This window comes from Pseudopodoces humilis, chromosome 22 (assembly GCF_049639895.1).
Source record: "Pseudopodoces humilis isolate 2021_Gansu_Grassland_sample_001 chromosome 22, ASM4963989v1, whole genome shotgun sequence".
NCBI classification, from domain to species: domain Eukaryota; kingdom Metazoa; phylum Chordata; class Aves; order Passeriformes; family Paridae; genus Pseudopodoces; species Pseudopodoces humilis.
Genome location: NC_142221.1, coordinates 10,333,402 through 10,358,071, shown reverse-complemented (window position 1 = coordinate 10,358,071; position 24,670 = coordinate 10,333,402). Strand labels below are relative to the sequence as shown.

The following is a 24,670-nucleotide window of genomic DNA, read 5'->3' as shown; positions in this document are numbered from 1 at the left end:
AGTGCTGGATTTGCCTTAGAAGCAGCAGAACCATTGGAACCACGTGCCCAGTGCTGCTACACTGGCTCCCACTGGCCTTTTGGCCCAGTGGAGCTCCAGCAGCTAGACTCCAGCTCTTTCCCTTCCCCTTACAGCCCCTGCTGTTTCCTTCTTGTTTGGGAATCCTCCTGCAGGGAGGCAGGAGCTGGGGAGAGTTCCCAGCACAGAAATAATCCCCCAGCACAGAAACCCCCCTTCCCTGAGACAATCCCCCCCATGCTGTGCCCAGCATCCCCTGGCTCATACACAACAATGCTGTTCAAACAGCTTTTATTAGTGGTTCTGACCATACTGCACCCTCAAAGAAAACAAAACTTAGTTCACAGTGCCAGGCTGAGATGCTGTGGTCAAAAGGGAAAAAAACCCCACAAAAATCCAGCGGTGGCTCGTGTCCAGTGCTTGTCTGTGTGGCTGCCAGGCTGGCAGAGCTGTGCCAGGAAGGGGCTGGGCCCCTGCCTGCAGCACATAAGCACAGTTCTGCTGCCAGCTCCAGAGCTGCTCAAAGCCAAAAAAGGCCTGGAGAGCATCAGCAGCACCAGAAGGGTGAGGAGGAAAAAGCTCTCAGCAGGAGGGGCTGACAGGCCATGTTTCCCCTCCAGCAGTAACCCCGTGGCCTGAAGGGCTCAGCCTGAGCTTTGCTGCAGCACCGACTCCCAACGACTTTCCAAACATGTGCTGGGGCAGGAGGACCAGCTCCTATCCCAAAAGCAGCCCCCATCCCCCAGCTGAGCCAGCATCTCCATAGTCCCTCCTGGCACCACATGGCCAGAACCCCCAGCCCTGCTGCAGTACACATTCTGATCAACACAGAACAAGCTTCTGACCACATAAAACTTATTTCTCAGCGATTCTATGAACAGAGTCAACCTTCCTCTCCCTTCTGTTTCCCAAGTGTCCCTGGGGAGCTGCTGTAGATGGGAGCAGGACTCTGCCAGCCTGGATTTTCCTCATAAGGCACAGGGTGAGAGCAGCAACACAGGGCGTGATCTGTCCCTTCGGACAGGCTGGCAGGGGAAAGGGGGGTGGCTTGCCCAAAGGGAAGGGTCCTGTCATCCCCCTCCCATAGTTAGGCTGTGCTGTCACCAGCTTCTGTACCCCTGCCCCAATAGCAGGGGCTGGGTCTGTCCCCAGGCCCTGCACACACAGATGTGAGAAGCTCCACGCAGCAATTCCGAAGGGGGCTCACAGGTCACCCCAGCACCTGTCTGGAGAGCCCCTGGCCAGCACAGCAGCTGTGGGTGCAAGAGGTTCAGCTTGGGCCAGGGTCCAGGCCAGCCTGCAGGGCATTGGGCACCCCTGAGTTCCTGGGCAGCAGCAGGGACATTCCAAACAGCCCCAGGGGCAGATCAGGGTAGTGCCAGCATGTGGGGGGACAGCCAGACCCTGCAGAGACAAGCCCTACTGCTAAAGGAGCACCACAGGAGCCAGCCCAGGCCCCTTATCATTGCAGGATGTTCACAGCTGGTTCCTGTCACCAGCAAAACATCTCCTGGGGCACATTCAGCCCCTGACAGGGGTGTGGAAAGCCCAAGCAAAGGAGGCAACAAAACTTTGAGTACACCCTGGATCAGGGCCCATCCAGAGCTACCCATAGCCACAACAAAGCTTCAGAGAGCACTATGCAGGGATGTGGCAGCCAGTTCTTCCCCACTAACACCAGGAGAGACCTTCTCATGGTTACTGAACATATGCTGCCCAGAGGAAAGGAGCCCAGGAACAGAAAGGGGACAGCACATTTCACTTCTCCAGTTCCAGCCAGATCCAAGCCAGGAGGCTGCATGTTCAACATGGCACTGAGTGGAGAAAGAGCCACCTGGCCCATGACTCCTGAGCTCAGGGATGGGGAGGAATAGTGAGGGAGAGCTGCTGCTGGTGACTGCAGGCCCTGTGGGAGGGCAGGGACTGGCCAGCAGTGCTCACTGCACGGGCAGAGTACACATCCCATTACCTGAGGTGGCAGTGCCCAGGACATGGAGCTCGACATCAGCAGAGCCCTGGGAAGGCTGGTGGAGCTATCCCACTACAGCAGCGAAGCCAGTTCAGAGCCTGTGCCTTTGCCTATGAGCAAAGACAGCTCCCAGCACAGCACCCATCCCACCCAGCACTGCTCAGCACACAGAGGGCAGAGGGGGGCAGGGTCTGGGGCTCTCAGGGTGCATATTGAGCTCTGTGTCACCTTCCTCTCCTGGCACAGGAGGGACAATCTCCACAGCAGATTCACTTCTCCCTCCCTACGGGCATCCCTGATGCTGCCACACAGTCCCTCCTGGGCAGCAGCACCTCCTGCCCCATTCCACACTCCAGCAGACACCACCCGTCACACGCCCAGTAAAGGCTGGACTCAGGGCTCCCCTAGCCTGCAGACACACCAACGGCAGCAAACCAGTGTGTGTCTTTCTTGCCCAGCTGGCATTGCAGCTGTCACACACCCTACTTGTTTCCCAGGATGTGGAGCAACCAGCAGTGCAGAGCCATGGCACCTCACAGCATATAACTTCCAGGAACACAGAGATCTCAGAAGGAAATCCTAGACAGCTGAGCCAAAATCCACGGGAGGTGGAGCTCAGGCAGGGCAAACCACTGTTTTACTACAGAGAGCTGTAGATGCTGGCTAAACTGGTAGAGCAAGCGCTCTCTCCAGTTTCCACTGGAGTCCAGACAGCAGCAGTTCAGACACTCAAGTCCCTGCAGGGAATCTTCCATATCCCACAGCCTGCCAGTGTCCACCCAACCCTCTCCTCAGGAAAGAGGGCTCCCATCAGACACCTCGTTTCCACTCAGAGCAAAGGTCCCTTTGCAGGAAGGGCTTTTCCCCCCTGTGCCGCCCCCTCTCGCTCTGAGACCTGCCTGAAGTGCAGCACAAGCAGGAGATGCCCTGGGCAGTGCTGGTTCCATGCTCACTGCTCCAAGGTCAGAAGGGTTAGAGGCCCGTGAGATCAACGATGGCTTTAATAAAGATGGCATCATCACGCACGTAGGAGTTCTTGGCTTCCATGACGGACACAGGGCAGAAGAGGGGGCAGCCGCTGGCGATGTTCATCTCCGTGACAGGGCGCTGGAAGGACGAGGATGTCACATCCGGCCGGAAGGCGTCGATGATGTGCTCCCGGTTATTCTGGTCCAGAAGCATCAGGGTGACCTGTGGGGAAAGGTGAAAACATAGGGGAGTGGCTGAGTAAAAGGCACATGGAAGCCCAGCCCAGCGACACGTGCAGATACCAGCAGCCACAGCCACCCTGCACATCTGCAAATCGGAGAAATGCCTCTGAGTGGGTCCAGCAGAGAACATCACCTCAGTAATGTCCTGTAGAATCCTTCCCCATCCCCACATCCTGCCCGTCACTGGAAACTTCCCTGTGGCAGCATAGGGCTGTGGGACTGACTGAAAACCTACACCTTGCTCTCAGTAGTGACACTGCACACAGGTATTTCCCTGAGCCAGGGCTGTTGTCCTCGCTGCACCCGCTTGTGCCCGCTCACTCAGTCTCCACGTGTTCTGCAGTGCCCAGAAACTGGGATTTGAACTCCTGGCATGGAGTGAGCACCCGCTGTCCCCGAGCTCTGAATCCACTACAACTTTCCCTTGTCTCAACCCCTGCAGAGGCTCTGTGGGGTTCTAAACATCCTGTGTCACTCCCTTGCCCCACAGCACAGCCAGTGCTCAGCACACCTGGGAAACCCCCAGGGCAGCCAGCACAGGGCCCTTCCTCTGCCTTGCCAAGTGGGCCAGAGTGACAGTGCCGAGAAGCTCGAGTGGGTGCCAAACTAGAGAGGCCATGGCTGGACACAGTGGGCTCTGCTCCAGACCCACCTTCTGGTTGAAGGGCCACCGCAGCAGCGCATCATTGGGTCCCTTCATCACCACAAAAAACAAGGACAGGTGGGTCCCACGGCCGGTGCCATCCCCGTTCAGGTACACGCGCAGACACATCTTGTAGCCGTACTTGCTGGTGTAGAAAGCTGTCGGAGAAGTGTGGAACAGGAACAATGAGGGTCCAATGCAGCACAGCCTGGCACCAGCAGATCTCTCTGAACGCTGAGGGCTCTTAAATTTGGAATCTCTGGGCTGCACCAGAGGTGGTCTGGAAAGCCCAAGGCCAGACAGTGCAGGTCCTGGCCTGAGCAGACGCTGTGTACAAAGCAGTTGCTGCCAGGCCCCTGGCTGTTCCCTCACTGCCAGGGGAGATCTGCCCCAGAGTTGGGCCTGCACCCCAGTGCTGAAGGATGTCTGATTTATGGCAGTAACACTGGTGAGCAGGAACAATCCCCCCTCACAAAGCACTTGGCTGGGGGCAGAGCACCCTCAGCACCCCCACTGAGCTGATGCCTCTGGTCAGGGCAGGGGCTCAAACAACTGAGCTTTAGTTTTCATTTGGATGCCCATGGCATGGCTTGGGCATGGCCGAAATGGGATCTCAGGCACTTTCCTTCCTCAGCAGTCTTGGGAATGCCTGTGACGTGACACCAGACCTGTGTGGGGTCACAGCGTGTAAGGGGACCTGCCATAAGTCACCCTCCCACAGCAGCACAGAGCAGCACATCTGGGACTGGTGAGGCTCAGCAGGCACAGGCAGCGATCAGAGGTCACAGCCAATATTTTACTGCAGGACTTGGTGCTTTTCCCAACAGGCAGACTATGAATAGCAGAGACACTGTGCTCTTTCACAGGGCGAGGAGCAGATCGGGTCTTTGTCACTGTGTCCCTCTTGGCAATCCCCAGCTCATTTCCTCTGCTCCTTCCTCCCCACCTGCATCACCCAAAGGCTCTCAGGACAGATGACCCCTCTGCTTGTCCAGGGAGAACATCCCCACTGCCCCTCTGGGCCTTCTCAGCACTCCCATCACCCTTTGAATGTAAAACCCATTGAACAACAGGAGGAAGGGTGGCTCCAGAGTAGTGGGAGTAGCCAGGGAGAGGGACCAGGTAGCTGGGCATCCTGCTCTCCTTGGCCCAGGCAAGGAGCAGAGCAAGAACCCAGCAAGGCCCTCCCCCTTTCCCCCACCCCAGACTGATGGGCTTCACCCTGGCTTGTCCCAGGTCAGGCCCTGAATCAACGCTCCTTGTACAATTTGCTGTTTTGAACTCAAGATTCTGCCCTTTGCCAAACCCTGTGGCAATCACTCTGTCCTCACAACACTGCAAGCAGTAACTCCACTTCCCTTTTCTTTAACACAGATATCAGCTGGTATTTCCTTGCCGTTACATTTAATGCAAACCAAACAATCACAGCCAATTCCCTTTCTCATCCCATCCACAGCCTGCACCTCATTCCTCTCAGCCCTCTCTTCCCTCTTGGAACAGCACTGCCAAGCCTGCTTCACTCTCCAAGGCAAAACACCCCCTTCCACAAGGAATATTTATTTTCTTGGCCTGATTTTCTCAGCCTGGCCTTGGCAGCATCTCCCAGGCAAAGGACCTGCTACAAGACCCACACCCAGCTGAGATGCAAAAGATTTTGGGGATTTTACATACCTGGAGAGAAGATGGCAGGAGAGCGGCCTGTTATCGCCTCCTGACGCTTCCGGGCCAGCTCCGTTATCTTCCAGATGAAAACCCCATCGTAAGTGGAAGCCTCCATGTTGCGGATCTTCTCCTCCATCTCAGCCATGGCCAAGTCTTTGAGCCCAATGCTCCTCTCCAGCTGCCGGACCTGCTCAGTGGGACAAATGGTGCAGGTTAGAAACACACGGGCTCTGGGAGAGAGCCAGCACACCCTGGCAGACCCCAGTGAGAGACTTTCTCCAGAATGGACAGGGAGCACGGGAGGGAGAAATCGAGCAACAAAAGCCAATTCACTGAAGCTTCCTTCTGCCCCCTGTCACTCTTGAGAAGATCCATCGATACAGCTCAGTGCTTGAGCTGGAAACTTTCCCATAGCCAGTGTAAAACTTTCAAGGAGCTGCTCCATTGTCTGAGCAGCACAAGAAGTGAGGATGGGGAAAAATCTCCAAAAACTCAGCATTGTGACAGAAGTAAATTGAGAAAGAAAAGAACCTACACCCTCTGGAGGGTTCACCCCTGCCAGCTCACACAGGATCACACCAGATCAGTTGCCCAGAGAGTACAGGTACACTGCAAACTGCACAGCTCCGGGTGCCAGGAACACTAGGAGCACTCCACAGGGACTGTGCTGGAGCAGACTGATGGAGGCAGCTCCTTCACACCTTTATCCTGTTGCTGCAGGTAGCAGCACTGATGGCACTCCTTTGGCAAAGGCAGCACTCCTTTGGACAGGTCTGGAAGGTAAGCAGCCCCACAGATTCAGTGAGATGTAGCACAAGGGGATGCAGTGAAATTCTGGGTGCTCTGGCTCTTGTTGGAAAACTTAGCTGAAAAACAACCCCTCAGTATCTTGCCCAGCTTGATAACTAACAGAGATCTGATGGTTTATGCGGGTCAGTTAAATTCCCAGCTTTTCCAGGAAACTGCTGAGGACTGGGCACAGGCACAAAGGGTATTTTAGTCCTGCCTTCAGATTTGTGGAGTTTCAGGGCCGGGTGATGAAGCTCTGCTAGCTCATGACACAGAAAGGAAATGGGAAACAGCCTCTGCTGGGAGTGCTGGGAAGCCCAGGCAGGCCATTACACACCTTGTTGCTCAGTGTTTCGATTTTCTCCTGGTCCAGCCGGTGCTGGCGGCTGTAGGCTTCAACTGTCAGAGATACTCTCTCCACCTCCCGGTTGAGCACACAGACAATGTTCTCAAAGGTCACTGTTTTCCTCTCGAGGGCCTCACACCTTCCCAAGAGCTCCAGGGACCGGGAGAGCTCTGACTCTGAGCACAGTGAGTTTGCTGCCAGCAGCGGGGAGCTGTTTTGTGATGAGGAAAGGACAGGAAGAGGTTTCGGGTCCCCAGCACCAGTCTTGAGGCTGAGCACAGAGCTCAGCAGCATATAGAGATGCTCTGTCAAGCACTTCCTCTCATGCTCCAGGAGCTTTTCATTTTCCACCTACATCAAGAGAAATACATCCCCTATTCAGCATGTGCAATCTACACTGCAACCATCCACAGAACAAATTCCTCCTATCCACATCACAACATCAGCTTTAAATTTACATTTATAGGAGAAAAAAAAGCAAAGAAAGAATTTTAAAATGTGTTTTGGTGGGGGTGGTGTGTGTTTTTGTTTTGTTTTAGAAATGCCTCAAATCACATACAATAAGGGATGCTAAACACTTCCAGCTGTACTGGTCTGTTCTACCTTCCTCCAACCCCTCCCAGAAAAGCTCTGTCAGACGTACCTAAAAGCAACAAAGGACAAAGCCTCACAAAACTCCCTGGAGGAGGGATTTATATGAACGAGTGGGACCTGTGAAAACTGAGTGACATAAAGAAATATGGCCTTGCTCCAGTTCTTTGCTTACAGCATCACTGTAATCACAAGTCATTACACACTGGCTTGGATTCAAAGAGACCTTAAAGCTCATCCTGTCCCACTCCCTACCTTGGGCAGGACACCTTCCACTAAACCAGGTTGTTCAAAGCCCCATCCAACCTGACCTTGGACACTCCCAGGGATCCAGGGGTAGCCACAGCTTCTCTGGGCACCCTGTGCCAGGGTCTCACCACCCTCACAGGGAAGAATTTCTTCCTAAAAATCTCATCTAAACCTGGCCTCTGGCTGTGTGAAGCCATTCCCCCTGAAAGCAGAATAGCCACCAGAGTCCTAAAGCACTTCGGGTGCTCTTAAAGTAGGAGAAGATTCCCTTCCACAGGAATCTTACTCCTGGGACACCCAGACTCTGCACAGCAGATGATGTGAAGCTCTATGTGCAATGGGTTTAATCAAATACCTGAAGGTAAACACATGTGACAGTTTGGGCAACAGCAGTTTGTGGGTGAACTCTAATGCTGGGACTGAAAAGGCCCAAGGTGACACAAGAGAGGAGCCCTTACCACCTCAGCACAGCCCACAGCCTCAAACCGGCAAGGTACTTTGGATCTGCCACACGTCTTCACATGGTCCCGAAACTAGAAAGGCAGGAAGGAAGGCAATGTTAGATCTTATACATCCCCAGTGCTCCCTTTCCATCTCTCTGACATTTGGGAAACTGCAGCCAAGCTGAAGAATGCCCAAGCTGTGGCTAATCACCAGCTGTCACAGTGCCCACTAAACCTGGGCTCCGCCTGCCATCAGGTGTGCCTTTCACTGGAATACAAATACAGCCCTGACCCCTGAAGAAAGCTTAATTTCTCCTTCTCTTGATGGCTGGGAGGTCTCACTGCTCACCTGCACATGCAAGAGAGAAAAAGCAGTGAATACAGCTGTAGATGCAGAACAATGAACTTCCCTGACACCTGAGAAATGGGAGGCATAGGAAACAACCCCATGAAACAAGGGCACATTTCATTTTGGGCACTTCACACAGCTCTGGTCAGGATGTACTACAGGTTGGTATTTTTACTTCCATCCCAGCATTACATTTCTGCAGAGAGGTGCCACTAACCCCTCAGCACTGAGATGACTCGTTCAGGTTCCCACACAGCACATGATTAATCCAACAAGCACTGTCACAGCTTCAGCTTGGGTTTAGTACACCCTTCACCATCAGATACCAGAGCTCTGTTCTGAAAAACCACCATATTCCCTCCCCACTTAACTCCTACATCTGCTATAACAGATGTCAATTAAAACTGGTTTTAAACCATGTTTTTTAATGGCTTCTAGATCCATCTGGCTTGCGTAATGAGTCAGGTTACTCAGAATTAACGTGGCAGCAAATAGTCAACAGCAGTTTGGAGAGATAAACATGGAGTTAAAATTTAAACTCAGGGTAACTCAGCCATGGGGACCCCCTGAGCTGGCTCCCTGCAGGGCTTCAGCTCCCACCTGCAGATAAGCAGGGCTGTACCCCAAACCCCAACCTGCAGATAAGGTGGGCTGCACCCCCACCCCTAGCCCCACCTTATGCTGACCATTTGGAAGAACTCTTTTGCTCCTCTTTTTGCTGCCTCTGTTCCCCTGCCCTGCTGAAGGGCTTTTTCCAACACTGCTACTAAAAATATTTGCCTGTAGAAGGCAAGATGGTTTCAGATGATTGTGCTTTTTGAAAATGTTTCCCAAAACTTGAATTCTTCAGACTTTTGAGCTTCGCCCCAGGAGCCAGCAGCTTGGAGATGCTATAGGCATGGATTCCATTAGATGATTAATTAGGTATCAATTAATATAGCTGAAGATGGGCTCTCTTTCCACAATTGCAGGAGTGGTTGATTGCTCTACACAGAACATAAACCCATGAGTGTGCTTTTCCCACAGAGGCTCTGTCCCCAGACATGGTTGTAAGGGAGGTGGCAGTGGCAGCACCAACACCGACCTGCAAGTCAGCCACATTCTCTCACATCCACACTTATGGAAAACTCACATCCACACTAACAGCTGCCACTCAGCTGTTCTCCCCATTTCATTTCCTCATGGACTCTGCTCCTCCCTGCCCCCAGAATGGCAAGCTCAGCCCACCAGGACACCAAACACCCCTGTGGTGCAGGGTCGGATGGATACCTTCTCCCTGGGAATCTTCTTCCCACAGCCTTCACAAGTCAGCGGGAATTCAGGGCAGACTTCATCATGAGCCTGTGAAGGAATGTACAGGAGATATTTGTCCTCAAATAAAAGCCCCACGGAGATTCTGTGATGGGCACAATCCCATGGGGGTGGGTTTATACCTTATTACAGCTGAGCACTGGATTTACCAACCTACATTCAGACCTTGGTCATGCTGATCCCTCTGAGCTGCCGACTCATCCTGTGACCTCCAGGCTATCCCAATTTTGGGTGCCTATGTAGCCTCAACCTCTATTTAAAAGCTGCTACAATGATTTTTTAAAAAATCAAATTATTGCTTTGATGGCAAAGATAATGAACGGGAAATTCCATTTATGGCTCTGCCAGGAGAACACATGTTGAGGCAGGTTGAGTGGAGTGAGCCACTACCTCAGCAGGATAATTTGGGTAATTTTTCCACTGTAATGGTTATCAGTCAGCTGAGGCATAGGCCCCGTGCCAGCTTATCACATGCCAGGCTGAGCTGTCTGATTTTATCTTCACATTTGAATTGGAGTACCATTTTTCAACCAGAAAGAAAAATATTTTTAAACTGTTTTATTTACCAGTCCCTGCATACAAGCACCTGCCTCTGCAACCAGAGTCAGGGCTGGGTGATGGCCAGAGAGACTGAACAAATGACCAGGTGTGGTAGGTTTGAATCTAAACTACTATACCAGGGCAACGTGATACTCTGTCCTCAGCAGACTCTTGGGCAACAGTGCTGGCTAAGTGGAATGCTGGAACATGCCTCTGCTCCTGTGCCATTTCCATACTGCTTAAACCTTCTCTTTATACACCCACCGGTTGAAACAAGGCATTGGAAACATCATGAATATGCAGATCAAAACTCAAATTAAAAGATAAGAGCACTGAAGTCTCCCGTCATGGTAGGGACAAAAAAAAAAAAATCCAACCAGGAGCATTTCTAATGCAGCCATCTGAAACCAGATGTTTGAAAATTTGGTGACATTGAATCTCTGTTGCCTTCTGGGGGAACACGCACAAACCTCACCCTGTCACACATCAGGAAGCGGAAAGTGAAACCAGCAGCAGCTCCACTCCAGCTTCTCGGTCACTCTCTCCTTTTATGCTTTAGGTGAGTTACTTAAGCTCAGAGCTTCAGAGTGTGTCCCTGGAGAGACAGGCCAGCCAGCGAAGTTTGGGGGGCACTGCTCCCACAGGGACACTGCCCACAGGGACACTGCTGTCCCCAGGACACTGCTGCCCCCACAGATGCTGCTGTCCCCAGGACACTGCTGTCCCCAGGACACTGCTGTCCCCATGGACACTGCTGTCCCCATGGACACTGCTGTCCCCAGGACACTGCTGTCCCCATGGACACTGCTGTCCCCAGGACACTGCTGTCCCCATGGACACTGCTGTCCCCCTGGACACTGCTGTCCCCAGGACACTGCTATCCCCCTGGACACTGCTGTCCCCATGGATACTGCTGTCCCCAGGACACTGCTGTCCCCAGGACACTGCTGTCCCCCTGGACACTGCTGTCCCCAGGACACTGCTGTCCCCAGGACACTGCTGCCCCCACGGACACTGCTGTCCCCATGGATACTGCTGTCCCCATGGATACTGCTGTCCCCAGGACACTGCTGTCCCCCTGGACACTGCTGTCCCCAGGGCACTGCTGTCCCCATGGACACTGCTGTCCCCCTGGACACTGCTGTCCCCAGGACACTGCTGTCCCCATGGACACTGCTGTCCCCAGGACACTGCTGTCCCCATGGACACTGCTGTCCCCCTGGACACTGCTGTCCCCAGGACACTGCTATCCCCCTGGACACTGCTGTCCCCATGGATACTGCTGTCCCCAGGACACTGCTGTCCCCAGGACACTGCTGTCCCCCTGGACACTGCTGTCCCCATGGACACTGCTGTCCCCATGGACACTGCTGTCCCCAGGACACTGCTGTCCCCATGGACACTGCTGTCCCCAGGACACTGCTGTCCCCAGGACACTGCTGTCCCCAGGGCACTGCTGTCCCCACGGACACTGCTGTCCCCAGGACACTGCTGTCCCCATGGACACTGCTGTCCCCAGGACACTGCTGTCCCCAGGACACTGCTGTCCCCATGGACACTGCTGTCCCCAGGACACTGTTGTCCCCAGGACACTGCTGTCCCCCTGGACACTGCTGTCCCCATGGACACTGCTGTCCCCAGGACACTGCTGTCCCCAGGACACTGCTGCCTGCAGAGGAGGAGGAGGCCAAGTGCCCGCCTTTATCCCACTCACTCAAAGAGGCTGAGCCCTTTCTTCTACCCACCTACTGCTCTCATATTCTAGAAACACCTGATAATATCTACCCCACGACCCACAAAGCACTGGCAGAACAGATGGTCTGGCTGAAAGAAAGAAACTTCACTGCAGAGGCAACTATTTTAAAAGGGAGTATTTTAAACTTATGGTCTCCCATGCCAACATGCCGGGTGTGAAACTACCACCCCCTCTGCAGTCCCCACCTCCCAGCATTTATCCTCCATCCTGACTGCCCTCTGCACCATGATGTAATGCCCAAGAGTGGGCAGCCCTGCCTGCAGCACAGGAAGGAAAACTGCCCCTCTGAGCTCAAAGTGCAACTGTTCTGTATGTAAATGGTTAAAGACACCCAGAAGCTTCAGCCAGCGCAGATCCAAACATTTCTGTATAAACAGTTTCAAGCTCTTCTGGAAACCCCTGTTCCTCCCGCCCCATGTGGGTGTCAGAACAGAGATGGATGGTATCACTGCTGGAAGAAATCCAACTCAGCCTGGAGCCAAGAGCAAGGGTTGGCACTCGAGCCTGATCTGCCACACTCCACTCCCCCAGCAATGGCACAATCCTCCTGTTTCTATCTTTCCCAAACCCACAGCTGTAGCTTCTGCTACAGGGATAAGCACCATTGACATCCAGGCACTTGCTTGGAAACTTTTTGTTCTAGAAAGTTCTAGAAAGCCATGGCTGTAAGGGGGCTAGGCAAGAGCAGGCACTCTCCTAGAGGGAAACCGAATTGGACAGCTATCAGAGGGAAGGGACAGCCATGGAAGAATTAAAGTGAAGCTGGAAGACAAGAGCTACCCAGCAAGGCACACACCAGCCTGCAGCTTCCAACAGCAGAAGCAGGAAAATCAAATGGGGCAGAGTTAACAGCCTTCACTAACACCTAGCTCTTCCCACTCAATTACAACCAAAGCTGCTGACTGATCCACACATCAATTTCTTTCCCTAATAATAAACAGTGACACGACCTCACAGCAGCCTGCCCATCACCCACCATTCTCTGGAATGACCAGAAAGGTTAGAAAATCAGACACCACTGCCCATGGAAGGACCAGGGTAACTGAGAGGATCAGAGTCAGGAGCTGTGTGTGAGGGAAATCACAGAATAAGGGAATGGTTTGGATTGGAAGGGACCTTAAAGTCCATCTCATTCCACCCCACTGCCATGGGCAGGGACACCTTCCACTGTCCCAGGTCATTCCAAGCCCCATCCAGCTTGGCCTTGGACACTTCCAGGGACGGGGCAGCCACAGCTTCTGTGGGCACCCTATGCCAGGGCTCACCACCCTCACGGGGAAGTTCCTCTTAACATCTAATCTAAATCTCTCCTCTTTTACTTTAAAACTGCTCCCCCTTTTCCTGTCACCATCTGCCCATGTAAAAAGTCTCTCTGCATCTTTTTACAAGCCTCCTTGAAGCACTTAAATGCTGCAGTGAGGTTTCCCCAGAGCCTTCTCTTCTCCAGGTTGCTTAAAGGTGCTGAGCTCTCTTCTCTGCCTGCAGGCCCACTGGCAAGTGGAGCTGTCTGTGTGTACTGGGAATTTCCCACCTCAGTATCAGGAAAGCAGAAAAACGGTATATTTTTAAAATCTGCAGTATTTGCAGACAAAGTTTCTCTCCGGACACTCTGGTAGCAGGATGAGGCAGTTTCATCTGGGACAGCAAGTGCAGCTCTCTGCACTGCAGCTGTGCAGGGGAGTGCAGGCATACAGAGGAAAAAGCAGGTTTTAGTAAGGGCAGCTGATTCCTGGAGCACACAGTGATCATTCCTAAGGAGACGGAGGGCCAGACCTCACTGTGCTCTGAGGCTTCCTCACAAGGGGCAGCTCTGATCTCCACTCTGTGTGCCAGTGACAGGACTTGAGGGAATGGCTGGAGCTGTGTTAGGACAGGGTTAGAACGGGTATTAGGAAAAGGTTCTTCCCCCAGAGGGTGCTGGGGCACTGACCAGGCTCTCCAGGGGAAAGTCACAGCCTCAAGGCTGCCAGAGCTACAGGAGGGTTGGGACACTGCTGCCAGGGATGCCCAGGGTGGGATTGTTGGGGTGTCCTCTGCAGGGCCAGAAACTGGACTGCATGATCCTTGTGGGTGACTTCCAGTTTGGGACATTTTCTGGTTCTATGCAATGCCAGGATAAGCTGCTTCTCTACTTCTCCCTCAGCCAACAGGGAAAGCTGCAGTTTAATTTGATCATCACTTCAGGGCATCGCTAAATTTGATTTCAACTCTGGAAGAGGCTTCTGCTGGAAATCATTATCTCCATTCCGGCTCCATAGTGGCAGAGCAGGACATGCCCCTGCTGCCTGGCTGTTCTGCTCATAACCTGCCACATCCACACAGGTCCAGTTTTCTGGAGGTCTTGTAACCATGTTAGGAATCCATCAGCATGACACTGGGTTCCCCCTCCAGTGAAGGGACAAGGCAGGCAGCTGGGAAATGCCACTGCTGAAGCAGCTGCTGTGAGATACCTCTGCCAGAGCCTGTGGGAAGGTCACAGCAAAGGGCAGGGCTGGCAGAGGGACAAAGGACAGCAGGACAAGCTCTGAGTGAGCTGCATGCTGCAGCTCTCCTGCAAAATCCCCTGCTCTTGGCAAGTCACTCTATTGGTCTCCTCAGAGCACTGTAACAGAAACCACAAGCAGACAGCTCAAGGGTTTGGCAGCTGGAAGGGAGCAACAGGAAGGAAGCAAAACCACCAGGATGGAAGAGGAAAACCAGCTGCCACGGCACAGGGCACAGCAGCGGCTATCAGGGCTTGGGTGGTCTCCAGCCCCAGCATTGCCAGGTGCAGCACTTGGCTCTTTGGACACAGTAGCCTGGCTACAGGGAAAAGGGTGGGCCCGTGGAATTGTAGAGAAAACACTGAAAATGGGTCTCCAGTGAAAAAGAGAGTTTTGAGGGAACCTGAATCCTTTTTGCTAAGAAGCATCAGTTGCTTTGTGTACCTCTGTCAGTTCTCCAGGGGCTCCAGTGGCTGCAAGATGGGAATGTGCCACAGAAGGCAGGTGCTTTGGGATGCCCTACTCCTCTGAAGTCTCCTTCTGTGCTGCAGCTACTCCTGCCAGGGAAGTCCTAAGCTGGTTCTATGCCAGGCTTGCTCAAACCTTTCCCCATACAGGGAAATACACCCATTCAGGTGAGTTGGGCTACTAGGCACAGGGTGACCCCACACCCAGTTCTTGTTCTACTGTATGGAACACAAGGCTGGAAAGCAGGAGCCCAGTCTGTAACTCCCAGTGCCAAACAGGAATGGGAGCTTTCTGAGACCACCACACAGGCTGGTGCCAGACACAAACTTCTCCCATGCTGTTGACAGTTCCAAGCAAGTTCACTTGGCATCACAAATATTCAAAGAAACTGTCAAAACCAAAGCAGTAGGTGCTGTTGGCTCCAGCTGGGCAGGCAGTAAGGGCATGGGAACCCAATACGCCTTCACTGCTGCTCAGTGCCCTGGTGCTCACCTGAGTGAGGACAAAAGGTAGCAGAAGCCTTGTGAGGGTTCTTGTGGGCCTGGCTCATGCCTCTGTTCAGACCAAGGGCAGGAACTCTTGTTTTCAGTGTTGAAGTTTTGTTCATCAGCTGTTAGGGCTGATCAGGCAGAGGTTTGATTTGGGGATTGCTGGCAGAGGGACACAAAGGCAGTGTTTCAGGCACTGAAGACAAGTGTGCAGGCAAGAGCAATTTCTTAGGGCAGAGGAGAGTACAAAATGCAGCAGCAGCTTTTCTGACATTTTCTAAAATAGGTTCTGCCACTCCTGGATGCTTTCAACTGTGAACAAGCATGAAGTGGCAGCACACTCCACAATGGCTTTTCCCACACTCCACAATAGTTTTTCCAAATCCCTCTGCAGTTCCTCCAGTTGCATTGATGGTGAGGGGTTTCCTTGCAGTGTACAAGGCACACTTAGCACTCGCCTCCACTTCAAACCTCATGACTTATAGTTTTTCATTCTCCAAGGGGCAGATGTCAAAACTATTAATTTTTTGGTCACAAGAAGGCTGGGCTGGTTTCAGAAGTGAAGAGCAGACCCTCCGCAGACGGGGCTTTCCAACCCCCTCCCACACTGCTCGCCGGCACTCCATGTGGCTTTACCTCCCACCACAGGTTTGGATGGGAAATTGCCTGGTGTCTGGGCAGCCAGCTACACTAATGTGGGGACTGTAAGCATGGCTGAGATGTGTTTGTGAGCCTCAGCTCTGGCTCTGGAAAGTAAAGGTGCGTCTGATCCCTTTTCCAAAAGCAGAAGGTCCTTTTGGTCACCTGCATGTGTAAGTCAGGGATTCTCTCACCAGAAAATTGTCTGGTCCTGCTGGTCAGGCTGGATCTAGCTGCAAACTGCACTTCTCCACCAGGCCAGAATTCAAAGCCAAAACCTTCAGAAGAAGACAATAAATGCTGTACTGGTTTTTAAAACCAAAGAGAAGGCTGGTCACCCTGATACAGCAGCACCAAGTGTTCCTGCCACAGCACCTGAAACGCTGGACCACACACAGAAAACACTGATACAACACTCAGAGGTACAACTTTGTGGAGCTGGAGATAGGTGAACGAGCTTCAAAGACCAACAGCTCTCCTCTAAGCAATGTGCAAAACCCTGAAGATGAAGTTTCAGCCTCAGCTGAAAATCACCACCAAAACCTGTTGGGGCATTCCTGGGGTGCAGCTGGGAAGGAGGAGCATGACACAGTGCACATGAGGAACCCCTGGCTCAGGGACCCCACCAGAGGGAGGCTCCGAGCAGAGAGACTTTTGAAGAGGGACTCTTCCCTAGGTAAGGTGGAGTAGGAGTTCTACAGCACCTCCTAAGTGTGAACAGTGGGCAGAAAGGAATGCCTCGTCATCCTGTTCTTCTGGTGACAGGAAACCACGTAGCTCAGAAGGGGCTGCAGACATCCTTTCTGGCACCACAGGCTTTTGAGTAACATCACTTGGCTTTGGAGTTTTGCATTTTCTGCAGCCTTCCAGGTTTCACTTACAAAGAACTCTCTAAAACCAAAGAGACAACAACAAACTCGAGGAAAGCACATTCCCTGCCACATGGGTTAAACCAGCTTGTTCCCACACCTGACTGTTGCTCAGCCTCAGGAGCTGAGCTCATTTGAGCCCCACAAAACTTAGTTTAAATACTGATGTCATGTGTAAGTCTAAAACTTAGTTCTCCTTCCTAAAATTGAACAACTTAATTTCCTTATGTCTCAGTTAATTCTGTTTCCAGCTGAAGAAGGCTGAGTTAAATCCCCTGTCTGGGGTAACCAAGGGGAATGCCAAAGCTGACCCCGTGTGTACCCCTCCTCAGCCCCCTCCTCCCATCCCAATCCCGGGGGGAGGGCACAGGAAGGGAACTGCTGGGATGAAAAGCATAAATAAAAGGTGTATGAAAACTGACAACAGTATGTTGATAAACATATAGATGGACGTGGGCAGCTAAAGGTACTGTAAGGCAGGAAGAAAAACACACCAGAGCTAAGGAACCACAAACTCCCTCTCCTGGATATCACTGGGACCGTTTTTGATATTTTTCCTTCTGTTTTAATGGGCTGGGTTTAGTTTCTGCAGCTCTCCTCAGACTCTGCTCTTGAATCTAAAGACTCATGCCCACAGCCTCATTTTCCAAATGCAGATGCAGACAGATTCAACAGAAAACAAGGTCACTAATAAAAGGAAAAACCCTCCAGCCCCCGCCACAAACTACTCTATCCAAATGCCACTAAATATTTACAGACTCTGAAAAATGCAGACGTAGATCCAGACTTAAATTTCATATGGTCTACATAGCTTGAAGCAGAAGTCTAAGTCATGTCCAAGCAGACTGCACGCATTCAGTTTTGTGTTTCCCTGAAAGCCAAACTTTAGTCCACCTGAACAGAAAGCAAAACTGAAATCCATTTTACTCGTGTTTTTGAGGCTTGAGCTTTCCAGCTACAGTACATTTTTCCCCTCTGTGTGCCCTGATAGGATTAGCAAACCAGAAGTGACAGTATCTCTAGATTTGAAAGGGGAGAGCAGCCTCCCTCAGCACAACAGAAGATTTTTAAATCAGCAAACAGTGAATTCACTCTGAGGGACTTTCCATGTCCTGTCGGAAATAGCTCTGAGGGACTTTCCAGAGTGGGAGTGCTGCGCTGCTGCAGGACGTTACCCAGGGCGCAGCTACAGATGCAGCAGTTCTGCAGCAGGCAGCTCTGCACTGTGGCCCTGAAGGCTGGGTTTAACCAAGGTACCGAGAGGCTCTGGGCTGCCGCAGCCGTTCAACCCCTCCTTTCCCAGCCCTCCTCAGCCACACGCCTGGCTCTGGCAGCGTGGGGACAGCCAGTCCTGATTAAATGCCACTGCTTTTTGGCAGGCATCTGGGAGGAGATAACACAAGCCAGACCTTGCCTCCTCCCACCAGTTCCTAGGAAAGAGTCAGCTTTTCCTGAGAGGGCACAAAATAATCTCCTTCCTTAGGCTAAGTGCCACAAGGGCGGGCAGGAGAGGCGACTCAGCCCCTGAGAGGAAACAGGCAGCACTGCTGAAAACCCCACCTCCTGTACCACACAGAACTCCTCAAGACTCACAAAAATCTCTGGCAGGGAAGATGTGTGCCACAGACCCACAGCTCACGCACTCCAGGGCCACACCTCTACCAATTATCCTTTGTCTCAGCAAACGCCAAACTTTGGGAAGAGGCTTGGGAAGATCAGGTGGAGAGTGAAAACAAGGCACAGACTCATCCATTGAGGAGCTCTTCATCAGCTGTGCGCAAGGTTCTGGGGCATCACACACTCCTGCAGCCCTGATCCCAGAACAGCTTGCTGCCCTTCTGAACTCCCAGAACTTCTGAACTCTGGCCAGACTCAGGCACTCAAACACTTGTCAGAATGCATAGGGAGAACCTCTGGCAGCTGAAGATTTTTAAGATTTTTGCTGAGCTCTGCAGGAAAACGCTGACTTTTTTTTTTTTATCCAGAAGAAAAAGTTCTCATCAGGGCTCATCAGCCACAGCACAATCAGCATTGGAAGTTGCTGACAGATGTAATTTGGTTTAGTCTAATGAAAATGAGCCCACTACAATCATTGCAGAAGACACTGGACTTCTGGGCACCAGCAAAAATTAAAGCATGGAGCAAACAATGTGCAGGCACCACCAGCACAGCCTGAACCTGAAACCTCAGTACCAGCATACTCTGTTCCCTGACATGGAATCCCCAAACTCTGTGCTTTGGCAATGTTAAGCTTTTCACCTGACACTTCTTGAGTCCCACATCCACAACATAAGCCTCTCACAAATGTACAAATGAGAGTTCACACCAGCAGAACCATTTAGCACAGATATCCTCATCTCCTGGACTGAACTTTTGAGCACACAGCAGGACAAGGAAGCAGAGCTGCAGAAGCATCTCTCTGCTAACAGGCTCAACAGTCTGGGCAGAATGCTCAGGCCTGATGCACAGCTATTGCTTCTTCATTCCACCTTGCAACGGCATCACTGAGAGAATCCCAAAGTTAGCCTGGACAGACCGGGGTTAAACCTGTTCCTGAAACACATCTCAGTCATTACCAAAGTTCTGTGAACCACCAGGCTATGATCTTTATCTGAAGCAAGTGTTAGAGGGAAATAAAATGTATTCCTCTTATCTTGGGCCTTCCATGTGGTGGTTCTGCCATTCCAAGAGGGATGACAAAATTTTCCTCAGGAGACAAAAGCTTCACATACATTCACATGTCATGGACCAAACACCCACAGCCATGACTAAAACCTGCATTAAAAAGCTAGTAGGCTCCCTGAGGAGAAACTAGGTGGAAAAACCATCCTGTCCAGCAGCCTTATGTCCCAGAACAGCTTGGGGTGATGGGTGACCAGACAGTACCCAACATCCAATCCCACTGCCTTCGTAGCTCTGGAGATAGCAGAAATGGGATCAGGTCACTTTCTGTGAGCTGATGGAGTCTGAAATTTTACAGAATTTTTTACAAAATGCAGATAAATTCACAACCATTTCATGGCACAGCAATTTCCTGACAGTCTTGTATAGCAGAAAAGAGTTGCAAAGAGAGCAGGTGTTTGCCACCATGGAAGGGTCACACTCACAAGCAAATCTGAACCAATCTCAGTCCAGCCTGTGCCCTCAGCAGGGCACATAAACCCTCACTCAGGGAACCTCTCCAGCTGACAGTGAAGTCCAGGGATTTGACAACTTTTCCCCACTGTCAGCAGGCATGGACAACACCCTGAGCCTTCCCCAAACACAGAGGAAAGAAGGATGCAGACATGCCAAGCCTTGCTTTGGCCTGTACCTCGTACTCTTTGATGGTTCCCTTCCAGGTGCAGCCACTGTTGATGCAGACAGCAGGCAGACTCTCCACTTCCCGTCGTGCTGCGTTATCTGGGAAAGCCTGAAATGGAAAAAACAAGCAAACCACAAATATTACTGAGGGGTTGCAGTTTTGATCAGGACTTTGAATTCTTTTGAAAACTCCTCCCACAGCAGTTGCCCCATCAACCCTCAGAGGTGTGTTAACAGCAACCAAATCGCTTTGACAGCTTTAAGTAGGGCACCACTACACACACGTGACCTGGATCTCAGCACTGAGGAGTCCAACAGTAATCACCCTTCCCACTACTGAAGAAAAGGGTTCCTAGGAATAAGGGGTTCTCAGAGCGCGTATTTTAAACAAAAACTGACACTGGTATTACTGACACCAGTGATCTGCTAGGTTTTTTTTCAATGCCTTTTTCCTTACCGAGCTTGTTTCCAAAATAGAAATTCCTTCCTCATATATTCCTTCCTGGATACAGCTGGCACACTTTTGAGGTCCAGAACTATCAGACAGAAAAATAATCATCAAACACAACCAAAACCAACTAATGTATTATTTAACAAATTGATTTCTGGTAACTTTATGAAATGACAGTGTTTTCTTATTTTTAAAGCAACACATTGAGCCTTTGCTTGTGTGTATTTTTTGATGCCTATTTCTAATTTTTTTCTTCTGCCAACTAATCATAATATTAGGTTTCCCTCACTCAAAAGGCAGGAGTGAGACAGAACACAAGGAAGCTGCTCAGGAAGACAGCTTGTGCGTAAACCTCTCCCATTTTGACACAACAACAAAATGATGACTTTAGGACTGTGATGAGGACTGAAGGAGATAGGTGATAGACCTGGACTCCCTCCTCAATGACAAAAACAATGCAGGGGATTCTGGAAAAGAGAACTTTTGAGGCAACAACAAAGGCAAGTCAGAGATTACACATTCCCTCAGAGAAGAGGTGATGCTGAACCTCAATAACTGAGCACAGCTCCCTTTCTAAGAAGGTCCTAAAAAAGACACTTTTCTCTGCTTTTGTTCTTGAAAACGCCTTTTCAAGCATTTTGCCTTCCCACTGAAGGCACAGCAGTTACCTGATGATTTTCTTCAGGCAGTAGGAGCAGTAGCGATGGCCACACTGTGCCTGGAAGGGCCGCCTCAGGATGTTCTTGCAATCAGAGCACAGGTATTTGACCTCCAGTTTAGTTCCCAGGATCTCCTTTGCAAACCCAGGCTGGTTTAGATCCAGTGAACCAGGTGGAGAAGAGTTTGCTGCTGCCATGTGAACGAAAAGTTCTGGCTGTATCTCCAGAGACTGAAAATAAAAGTATTTTCTCCAACTGATTATAACTGCATGGGGGTGATTGTCATATAAATTGTGTTACTCACACATTATTAAACTGTCCCCCAACAAAAGTAAACACACTGATGTAAACCACACCACAAGCCTGCCTTCACCTCCCAAATACGGGAGGAAACTTGAGTTTTAGAACTAAATCCAAAACACAGAGACAGGAAAGACAGACCTAATAAAACCTCCTGTCCGAGTTGACTGAAATGCAGCCTGTTTAGAGATATCAAGGCTTCTTGCTCCAAGTAAGGTAAAAAACTGTCTTAAAGGTGATGAGAAATAAATATAATGAACTCAGTTCACCAAAAACCTGTCGGCCACCACAGGCTACCAATGCCTGCTTTCACGCTTAGCTGTCAGGAGGGGCCAAAATTCTGACCAGAGGCAGCTGGTCCCAGATGTTCCTGGGGGGAAGCTGGGCACACAGTGCAGCCCAGATTTAGTGGTGCTGTCCAATCAGGCACAGAGGCTTCTCCAGAGGGATGGAAAATGAGGACACGAGAGGCATGAGCAAATTGGAAATGAGGAAAAAAATAACATGGGGTTTTTTGGCTGTTTATTTATCTCATAGTTTCATTCCCTGTGACTACATGCCACAGCCACCTAAAACACCTAAGGAGCACATCCACGGAGTCCCATGGTTTGGGTGTGAAGGAACCTTAAAACTCATCTTATTCCACTCCCTGTCATGGGCAGGGACACCTTCCACTGTCCCAGCTGCTCCCAGCCCTGTCCAGCCTGGCCTTGGGCACTGCCAGGGATCCAGGGGCAGCCCCAGCTGCTCTGGGCACCCTGTGCCAGGGCCTGCCCACCCTGCCAGGGAACAATTCCTGCCCAAGATCCCATCCAGCCCTGCCCTCTGGCAGTGGGAGCCATTCCCCCTTGTCCTGTCATGCCATGTCCTTGTCCCCAGTCCCTCTGCAGCTCTCCTGGAGCCCCTTTAGGCACTGGAAGGGACTCTGAGGTCTCCCCGGAGCCTTCTCTTCCCCCAGCCTGTCTCCGGGAGGAGCCCCCACGAGCGGAGACACCGCGAACCGGAGAAGAGCCCGGGGCTGCCCCGCTGCCCCCGTGTGGCCCGGGATCTCCGCGGCCAAGAGGGCTCTCTGCTGGGCCGGGCTCCCGGCGGAGCGAAGCCCGGCCCCGCCGCTCCCTGAGGGCCCCGCACTCACCGGCCCCCGCTCCGCGCCCGCACCGGAAGCGCCGCCAGGCCCCGCCCCCGGACACGTGTGGCGAGCCCTGGCCCCGCCCACCCGTGACGGTCCCGCCCACCCGTGACGGTCCCGCCCACCCGTAACGGCCCCGCCCACCGGCGCCCCTCGCCGTTCCCATACCATCGCCCCCCCCCGTACCCCCAATACCCCGACACCACCGACACTCCCGACACCCCCAACACCATCAGCCACCCCTGTACTCCCAATGCTCCCAACACACCATCACCCATCCCTGCACCCCCGACACCGACAACCACCCCGCCATCACCCATGTCTCCACCCCCAACACCCCCACATCAATCCCTGCCACTGCTCCCAACACCCCACCGTCACACCCAGTTATTCTCCCTGCCATCCCCACTGTCACCCCCTCAATCACCCACCCAGTATCACCTCCCCTGAGCTCCTCAGTCACTCCCTTACCCCATCCTCTGTCACTTCTTCCCCAGCACCACTCCTCGCTGACCCACTGCTACATCCCCGCCTCAGGCGACCCTGCTGGGAATGAATCCAGACCCCGGGACGCTCTCACACTCCTTCATGATTCCCTCATAGGTTCCCTCATCCATCCCCTGAGCCCACCTCACCCACCTCCTGGGTCCCCTCGTCCATCCCAGGGGCTCCCCATCCATCCCCTGGGACCCCTCGTTCATCTCCTGCACACGCTGGAGGGGGACCAGAGGGACTGCGGTGCTCAGCCTGGGGCAATATAACCCACCCGGGGTCCCACTCGGGACAGCCACCTCCCGCTGCACTCCCCGGATGAGCAGCCCCAGTCCCTGGGAAACGGCCCGGAGCGAGCCCTGGCACCCTGAGGAATTGTTTTAAAGTCACTTTTGGCCATTTTGGGTACCAGTGGGCCCTCGCCTACCTGCGCACAGAGTGCCATGGCCACCTCGCGTCCCGTGGCTCCAGCTCGGGGGCCAGGTGGAGGCCAGCTGTGGGGAAGGATGGGCGGCGGCAGGACGGACACGGCAGGATGCCGGTGGCAGGAAAAATGCCGCGGGGGAAAGGCGCGGCGCAGCCCGCATTGAGGTCACGGCGAGGTGCTTTACGCAGGGGAACTCGCTCGGCAAAAGGTCACGGCAGCAGGATTTGTCACCCGGGGTCCCCAGCCTGCCTGCCCCCCTAGCCCGGCTCCAGCGCGGGGGCTCCGGGGCTTTACCGCCTGCTGCGTCTGCGGGGCGGGGACGGGACGGGCGCGTTCTCACTGCGGGGAATTCACCGGGGCCGGGGAAATCCTCGCCGTCAGAGCTGGGCGCAGTGACAGACCAGTGACACAGCGCCCAAGGTGACTCTCCCGGGAGCTTGGGTGCGAAGACGGGGCCAGAGAGGAGCGGGTCGAAGCGAAGGGCGGGACGGGGCTGTGGGGGGCTCGGGGCCAGGTGCTGCTCAGGCACCGTCAGGGAGGGATCGCTCCCTGTCAGGGAGTCGGGAAAAGTGCATCCCTGCATGTGTCGGCACCGGGAATGGCATGGGCACAACTCCCTCGGCATGCAACACGGCACTGCAACAGCCCTTTTCCCAGCACAGCCGCACTGGTCTGGGAACACCAGCATGGAAAACTTGGTGATGTCATCCAGCGAAGAAAAATCCTGTCTGCATTTCCTGAAATGACCGTGACCGGGTGGCAGTACCGGGGCAGGACGTGCTGTTCCCAAAGGGACAGGAAACCGCACCAAAGGCTTGCTTGGACCGCCCGCCGCGGGACGGGACCGTGGGGCTGCTCCCAAAGAAGACGGGATGGGACAGAACGCCCTGGAGTCGCTCACGACAGCCGTGGGACCACCCGGATGGGACCACCCTGGGCTGCTCCCAGTCCTGCTGCTGCGACATCCCGGCTCCACCGCACGGCACAAGGAGAGTCCTGCACCCCGCTCATGTCCCACCTCCAGAGCTGCTTTCTCCTGTCCCCTGGAGCCGGGATCAGGCGTGTTGCGGTGACAGATGACAAAC

The 24,670-nt window shown here is 52.9% G+C and overlaps 1 protein-coding gene across 4 annotated transcripts; it reads right to left on the bottom strand.

Moving 5' to 3' along the window:
- Positions 1-312: 312 nt before the first annotated feature.
- On the bottom strand, positions 313-24,243 carry TRAF2 (TNF receptor associated factor 2). 4 transcript variants are annotated; one of them, XM_014256336.2, is made up of 11 exons: positions 23,586-24,240; positions 23,138-23,212; positions 21,247-21,467; positions 20,585-20,663; positions 20,138-20,236; positions 9,540-9,611; positions 7,937-8,011; positions 6,630-6,989; positions 5,513-5,690; positions 3,851-3,999; positions 313-3,178 (listed from the first exon to the last, which is right to left on the bottom strand). In XM_014256336.2, exons 1-11 carry the CDS (start codon positions 23,601-23,603, stop codon positions 2,960-2,962), a joined length of 1,545 nt encoding a protein of 514 aa, XP_014111811.1. In that variant the 5' UTR covers positions 23,604-24,240; the 3' UTR covers positions 313-2,959. The 4 variants fall into 4 exon arrangements, with proteins under 4 accessions (XP_014111811.1, XP_014111812.1, XP_014111813.1 ...); XM_014256337.2 differs by having other exon boundaries at positions 23,138-23,209; XM_014256338.2 differs by lacking the exon at positions 9,540-9,611 and having other exon boundaries at positions 23,586-24,243.
- Positions 24,244-24,670: the final 427 nt, after the last annotated feature.

Coding starts and splice junctions, on each gene's coding strand:
- TRAF2 (XM_014256336.2), bottom strand. Junction 20,664..21,246: donor TGCCTGAAGAAAATCATCAG/GTAACTGCTGTG, acceptor TCTGTCTGATAG/TTCTGGACCTCAAAAGTGTG. Junction 6,990..7,936: donor CTGTGGGCTGTGCTGAGGTG/GTAAGGGCTCCT, acceptor CTCTTGATGTAG/GTGGAAAATGAAAAGCTCCT.